This window comes from Alosa alosa, chromosome 17 (assembly GCF_017589495.1).
Source record: "Alosa alosa isolate M-15738 ecotype Scorff River chromosome 17, AALO_Geno_1.1, whole genome shotgun sequence".
Lineage (NCBI taxonomy): Eukaryota > Metazoa > Chordata > Actinopteri > Clupeiformes > Clupeidae > Alosa > Alosa alosa.
In genome coordinates this window covers 27933676-27941765 of record NC_063205.1, presented here as the reverse complement: position 1 = coordinate 27941765, position 8090 = coordinate 27933676, and the positions used below count along the sequence as shown (strand labels likewise).

At 49.2% G+C, this 8090-nt stretch overlaps 1 protein-coding gene across 1 annotated transcript; it reads left to right on the top strand.

The window, feature by feature from the left end:
- Positions 1-322: 322 nt before the first annotated feature.
- On the top strand, positions 323-1372 carry LOC125310904. Its single transcript, XM_048268690.1, has 2 exons — positions 323-1001; positions 1168-1372. The coding sequence occupies exons 1-2, from the start codon at positions 392-394 to the stop codon at positions 1311-1313; spliced, it is 756 nt and encodes a 251-aa protein (XP_048124647.1). The 5' UTR covers positions 323-391; the 3' UTR covers positions 1314-1372.
- The last annotated feature ends 6718 nt before the right edge of the window (positions 1373-8090 follow it).

Sequence of the window (8090 nt, the reverse complement as noted above, 5' to 3'; positions counted from 1 at the left end):
ATTTGAATTATCCTTTTATTTTCTTATATATAATAAAGCACTTTGTATGAAAGATGCTAAATAAAGATAAATAAATAAATAAGTAAATAAAAATAAACCGGTCCAGTAAATGGATATGAGGATAACTACATAATGAAAAGAGTCAAGAGAGACAATGATTCCAAAGATTCCATTGAATGATGCATTTAACTGGTAATAATAGTCTTGCATCAAACCATTCCGTATGGGACCATCACAAAGGTGGCTAAGCAACAACATGAAGCCATAGAACATAGCAAAGGGTAAACTGGAATTTGTGTTCACTTTTGCTTGAGTTGAGTGTGTAGTTGGCTGGTTTCAGATTTGTGGATAATTTGATGTTCAAACTGTGATTTCTGGCAATCTTATTTAAATGCGGTTCTGCTGGTTCTTAACCTGCTGCCTGGCAGCACGGCAGGATAAAGGCAAAAAAATTAAGAAATGCGTCAAAAAATACGGACTAGTGGAGCTAAAAAGAGAACTGGAAGCTTTGGGAGTGAACATTGATGGGCACGTGGATGAGACTAAAAAGAAAAACAAAAAGAAGATCAAAAAGGAATTACAAAAGCTCCTCATAAAGGAGCTGAAGAAGATTGAGCACGACAAAAATGGACTGGACAACAGGGCCTACGAAGACGGGTTCACTATGCCCATGGATATCCCCGAACATGTCCTATCTGCTCTGAATGAACTGGAGGCTTTGAGAATTTACAGTGATGAGGACATGGATGAAACTACAAAGAAAAACAAAATGAAGAGAAAAATTGAACTACAAAGGTTCCTAATAAATGAGCTGAAGGAGGTTGAGCACAGCAAAACTGACCTGGACAACCAAGTTTACGAGGAGAAATCACTAATCACTATGCCTATGGATATTCCTGAAGATGTCCTTTTCTTGGATAAACAGTTGGAAGTATCAGAGAGATATGAACGAGAAGATGCCATGCTCGACAGTCTCCTGTTTAAAGTGGACTCGACTCTGGGTAAGTAGAATATATCTGCTCACATTGGGTGTAAGAAGTAGCCTTGCATCTCCAAAACCCAACTTGAGCAATAAGTGGGCTATGTAAAAAGTGAGGTAAGATAAAACATAAAAATGGTTTAGCAGTTAATTTTAGTAAAATGCTCCTCCAATTTGTTTCATTTCAGAAGAAGAAATGAAAAGGAAGAGAAACAGAGAGCATGGAGGCCAGACGCTGGAGACAGGAAAGAGGAGGAGGAATGGGAGGCCTGTTTCTGGAGTGCCCTACAAATTCACAATGGCTCCATCCCTGGGAGGAGGTTTTGTGTGGTAGGACCCAGCAGCAGACGGCTGACAAGGACAAGGACCATCACCAACAGTCAATAAAACCAAAACCAGAAGCCAGACTTTTGGTGATCTTCACTGTTTCTCCTCTATTCATTTCTCAAATATAATTCTGCAACCTAATGACTTGTAGGACCAGTAAGGACCAGATGGGAACGTATCCCTCTATACTTTTATTTGTTTTAAGAAATGTACATATTATCTGTTAAGATTAGAGTTCAGTATGCAAAAATGCTAATTTTTAAAAAAATATAACTTTACGGCAAAAACAAAAAGAAGACCAAAAAGGAACTACAAAAGCTGCTAATAAATATAATTCAAATATAATTCTGCAACCTAATGACTGTAGGACCGGTAAGGACCAGGCGGGGACGTTGTAGCCACTGCCACATATACAAGGGCTCATAAATGAATTAATTAGCGAATGAATGAATATATCTAAATAAAGAAAAAAATATAGGTTATTCCTGGCCAGGTTATGTTCTTTTGTGTATGCATATGAGAGTAAGGAAAGAAGTTGCACTTGAACTATAGGATTCACCTTTCACTAATGTTTCCTCACTGACTGCACATCAGGCAAATCAGCTGACCGAGTTCCGTCATAGGGCGGAGAAATTTAAACTAGGAAGATGGTGTCGGAGGGAGAACAAAGGAGGAATTAAATGGCTGCATGCCGATCAGAATCGCTCGTCGGTGGATGTTTGTTTGTTTTTTCGGACTGGACTAATGGACTAAATCTTTGGAATACCACCGGGAAACGGAGCACGGGTGAGACGTGTCCTTTTTGATTTTCGTTTATTGCCGGGTGTCGTTGCTGCCATACGGATTAAGATGTGGTTGGACATTCGTAAAATTTAAGGACTTATTTTTTCGTTTGTGGATTATCTTTCCTGGGATTTTGGATTACAGTTTGTATCATGTAAGATCGGGGACTGAGTTGGATGAACTAAGTTAACACACGGACTTCACAGGGATAAACGGACTGAGATTAATATACGGCCTGCTCTATATGAAGGCCCTTTTTTTGTTTATTTCTTCTTTTCTCTTTTTCACGCTATCTGGCGAATAAAGTAACTCAATTAATAGTACAAACGGTGTCGGGAACTTTATAAATTGTTGTAATACATTGAATTGTTACAGAATGGTGGCCCGTACGGGGAATGGCACGTCTATTAATGTTTTCTTTTTAGTAACGACTTATAAATAAATCCTATCTTCACTCTTTGGCACTCTTCACTTCTGAACCACTCCTGCTGCACTGTTCACAATGTCACAATTAGGCGAGGGAGAGGAGGTTGATGAAAGTTTCGTTACAGCCGAAGGCAGCCATAAAAATGCTATAGGTAATGAGGGAGAAAAGGTTCAAGAATTATCCTTACCAGCAGAAGGTAGCCAAACAAATCCCATTGGAAGGGCCCCTTTTGTAACTGTTAGAGAAAAGGTAGATCAACTGGCTGATTCATTAAGTCGCTTATATGTTCGTGGGGATGGAAGTTACATGGAGGAAAAGGGGGAAGAGGCTAATATGGAGGAAACTAATAGTGAAACCAGTCAAGATGTAACAGTCTCTCAGACTTCTATGCATAGTCAGGAGATGAATGAACTTAAAAAGAGAATGGAAGAAATGAAAGAAAGAATAAATTGTCTGGAAAAAGAAGCAGTAGCTTCAAGTACCAGCACCCTCCACAGGGAGGAACTGTTAAGAAAAAAAATCACTGAACAGTTCGAGGCTACTGAACAATTTGTTTGTGAGCAGGTGGGAAAATTAGAGGATGCTGTTTTCCGCTGTTTCTGTCACCAGCCAAGGGCCAGTAGCCTTAAGTACCAACAGATCCCAGTTACACACACCACAACACGAGATTACGTTTTTTTTTGTAAAAATATAGATTTATTTATCATGTAATAACACATGGGTCGCCACTCTAGACAGGAGGGTAAAACTTATAGGGGCGGACATGTTCAGGGTTGGCCACTCAAAACCACACGTGTAGTCAATCCCATCTCGGAACCATAAGGCACTTCAAAAGTCATAAGCACGAATCACCACCTATTATATAATTTCACAATCCATGGACACAGCACACAGTAATGATTTGTGACGTCACGCCCACACACAAAAAAAGGCCCTTAACCGTTGCCCACTACAACTCCACCCACTGCCCAGTTACTGCAGCCCACCAGCACATAAGACACAACATTCACAAACACAAAAATGAATAAGAAGAAAATTGTCCGTTGGCGGGATCCTCCAGGCCAAAAGGAAAAATAAAAACAATAAATCAGTTCCAAAGGGGATTGGTATCAGTCTCACCGGGACCTCTGGGAAATGTAGTCCGCTTCTCCGGATCGGCAGTGAGCCTAGTTATTGAAGGTGGCGTCACGGGCGGCACGATGTTCACGTCAGCACGCCAGTGGAGTGGTCAACCACGGAAGCAGAAGCAGCACTGAGTCCCGCTGAAACTGTTGACAAAACACAGGCCATTAGACCACTCTAGCCAGCAGTGTCAGCGGCGCCTCACTCGCTGCTTGATACAGAGTTGGAATATCACCGTCCCTTTTGATGCACTCCAAGTTAGCGTTGTCACTCAACTGCGGCTCTCCTCCCGGATCAGGCTCCATCTGCGTGCGTCCGCAGCACCCGCCTGGAATTCCAACACCATCGTGAGCTACATGGACATGTGAAATAACCAAATAATACAAATAGCTCTTCCCTTTACTGTGGCGATCGTCTAGCGTAGATAGCCCACCGCTGCTCAACGCCCTCGCCGGCAGCCACAGTCAGCAAGCAGCGGTCGGCACAGGCAGCGGTCGGTACAGGCAGCGGTCAGCAGGCAGCAAACAGCAGGCAGCAGGGACTTCGCTTTCTCCCTACTCCCCTCACAGTCCCGCCGCTCTGCCTCTTATCCAAGCTACAATCACCACACCAGCCAACCAGCACGGTAGCCAGATGATTGCCCATCAAGGCTGACGGGTGTGGGAAATCGTCTAGAGCACCACGCAGGCTTCGGGCAGGGAAAAAGAATCAGTACACAAGCACCCTACCACACAAACAACCCTGTCATGGCTCGTCTAAGAGTCCAAAATGTCCATAACTGCAACAGTCCATATAACAATAATGTCCATAACTGCAACAGTCCCTATAACATTAATGTCCAAAACTGCAACAGTTCATATAACATTGGTCTCCATATCATCATCAATCCCCACACAACACATACACATCCTCCCCGCCCACGACATAATCCCCCCCGGCTAAATGGACGGTCGTCCCGACCCGTCATACCTGGTAGCGAGTTGGAGGTACCCCCAAATTAGGTCTTTGGGATCGTCTAACCATGGGTACTATGCCAACACCCCCGTCATTCACCACCCCTTGCCCCACCCCTCCTACCTGCTCTAGCTCAGGGTCCACCTGTCCTGCTAACAAGGGGGTAGCAGGCTCCAAATCCTCCTGAGGCATAGGGGGGCGAACCTGCTGCAGTGGCCACCAAAGTGGTAACCCAGGACCAGGGCCATTGGTGTCTGTCCGAGGCCCCCTGACCATTGGAGGAAAGGCCTCCTGTAGACCTGGAGGGCAAGGCCGCAGGTTGTTCCGGTGTAAGGTACGGATAGGACCCTCTCTGCCTTCTGGCCGGACACTGTAGACAGGTTGACTCGGCCGCACCTGTGCCACCACCACAAATGGAGAGGGGACCCACCTCGGCTCTAGCTTTCCCCGAGCCCGCCGGCGGAAGTTGCGGACCAAGACCCGCTCTCCCACTAGTAAGGTGGTGGCTGTTGCCCTTCGATTGTATCGGGTTTTGGTCCCATGTCTGCCTCTGTTGCGCATGAGTCTGAACATGCGGTGAGCCTCGATAAGGGGTCCTGATGGTGTCTTGGGACCCAGTCTTCCAGGGGGGCACGTTGTTGTGGGGGCTGGACGCCAAGACACAAGTCTATGGGAAGTCGAGCATGCCTGCCAAACACAACAAAATGGGGGGTTAGACCAGTAGTACTATGCACAGTGTTGTTATAGGCCTGCACTAGGGCTGGCAACCTTGCTGGCCACTGGCCCTGTTCCTCCACTGGCAGAGAACTCAATAGGCCCAGCAAGGTCTGATTGAACCGTTCCACCGCACCATTTCCTTGGGGGTGGTAGGGGTGGGGTCGCGACTCTTGATGCACCCGTACAATGTACACAGCTGGCGCATCAATTCTGACTCAAAGGCGCCTCCTTGATCGGTCAGGAACCGCTCGGGACAGCCGAAGGTCTGGATGAAGGCTCCCCACAGAGCTCTGGCTGTGGTTACCGCAGATTGGTCTCGGGTGGGCACCGCCACAGCATACCGGGAAAATAAGTCAGTAATGACCAGGATGTAAGGGTAGGGATCTGCTGAACGCCCCAGTGCCAGGTAATCTAAGCCCACTACCTCGAAAGGGTATGCACACTGAATGGACTGGAGGGGAGCCCTCACCTCAGGGCCAGTCTTGCATATGGCACACTGGGCACACCCTCTGGCCCACTCACCACAGTCTCGGGCCATCCAAGGCCAAAAAAATCTCCTCCGCAGCAGACTGAGAGTCCGGTCATGACTTGCGTGCCCAGCCGCCTGGTGGTAATCCTTCCACACAGCATGAGCCTCTGCTTCTGGGACCAGGATCTGCCATCCCTCAATCCCGGTGTCCGCCTCCTCAATTCTCCGGAGCAGGACCCCTTCCCGGACTTCCAGTCGTGCCCACTCCGCCATCCATCTCCGTAGCTTAGGGCTCTGCATTGCATCGGTGGGTTGGGCATTCCGCTGCTTCCAGGCTCCCAGCTGTTGAAGATCCGGGTCAGCTTGCTGGACCTGCAGCCAATAACTCAGTGGGGCCTCTTCCACCCGAGTGGCCCCTGACTCAGGCCCGGCATCATGTTGGCCTGGCCCTGGGGGTAGGAGAGTTTGGACAACACCGACCCCCAACCCACTGGGAGCAGCGACAGGGCATCCCAGATTCCCATTCCGCTACCTGGCGGTATTTGATCTTGTACTTAAAATTTGCCAATTGGAAGGCCCATCGTTGTTCAGTGGCCCCAAATTTGCTGTGTCCAGGTGGACCAGAGGGTTGTTGGGTGGTGAAAATGTCCACCTCGACCCCCAGAGATAGTCCTTGAACTTTTCAGTGATCGCCACTTGAGCCCCAGCAACTCCAGCTTGAACGAGCTGTAATTCCTATCATTACGCTCTGCTGGATGGAGACTGCGGCTTGCGTAGGCGATCACCCTTTCATGCCCCTCTTGGACCTGCGACAATACAGCACCCAGTCCCTCCAGGCTGGCGTCCACATACACCCTGAAGGGGAGGCTGAAGTCTGCATACGCCAGGACTGGGGCCTCCAGTAGGGCTTGTTTTAACTGATCGAATGCAGCCTGACAGGCCTCTGACCACTGAATCGGGAGTTCTTGGCCCCAGCAGTTCCCTCCAACAGCCGCATGTAAGGGGTGGCAATCTTGGAAAACCCAGGAATAAAGCGGCAGGTAGTAGCCTGCGTAAACCAAGGAAAGAGCGAACCTGCTTCACAGTATTTGGTACAGGCCAGTCCCTCACAGCTGCCGCCTTCTGGGTCGGTGGCCACCCCATGTTGGCTGACCACATGCCCCAGGTAGCGCACTTCTCTCTGGAAGAGCCGGCACTTCTGTGGCTGGAGCTTCAGGCCATAAGTCTGGAGGCGCTGGAAAACCTGTTCAAGATGGGTCAGATGAGCAGTAAAGGATGGGGAAAAGACTATGACATCGTCCAGGTAAATTAGCAAAAGTCGCTTTACCTGGTCGCCAAGGCACCGCTGCATCAACCGCTGGAACGTATGGGCGTTGCATAGGCCAAAAGGCATCCCTCTCAAATTGGTACAGTCCTAGCGGTGTTACAAAGGCCGCCTTTTCTTGGTCCCGGTGGATCCACTTCGACCTGCCAATAGCCACACGCCAAGTCCAGGGTTGAATAAAAGCCGCCTTTTTCAGTGTAGTCAGGGACTCTTCGATCCATGGGCAGGGGAAAAAAGCGCCTTTGTGGGTTACCTGATTCAGCTTCCGTAATCGGCGCCAGAAGCGCCAGGACCCATCTTTTCTTCCTGACCAAGACCACAGGGCAGCCCAAGGACTGGAGCTCTCACTCACCACCCCTGCTCTCCAGCATCCCTCAGTAGCAACCCCCGCAGTTCCGCAGACAACGGGGTGGAACAGGCCGGGTGTCTCTCCGGATAGGGGAGCGTCGCCAGTGGTATCCGTGTTGGACAACGCTGGTTCGCCAAAAATCGCCCCGTGTGCAGCAAACACTGAAGACCACTTCTGCAGCAGTGATGAGTTGGCCTTGTTCCTCCTCGTCAGACCGTCCCCTTTCAGGCCCAACGGGGTGGTCCTCCATGCACTCGCTGCTAACGGACTGAACAGACACCTCTACCACAGCTGGCTCTGGATGGGTAAAGACCAGCTCGGGTTTGGCTCCTCACATCTTTTTGGTCCCCACCTGGGTGACTGCAGCAAGGGGGCCCTGAGGAACCTGAACGGGAAATGGGTTAGGGTTACACAGGCGGAGAGCAACCCCACCTTCAAGATCCAGGTCAGGGTCCTTGCCACCGCCACTCACGGCCCAATCATCCAGGTCTTCAATCATCACCAGCAGTCAGCCTGGCCGCTCCTTGGGGTACACGAGTCCAGACCACCATCTCCTCGCCTCTGGGGCAGGATGACTGATTCCTGACGCCCAACTTGGCAACTCCCCTCTATCTGGCGCAATGGGCCCCTGCACCAAGG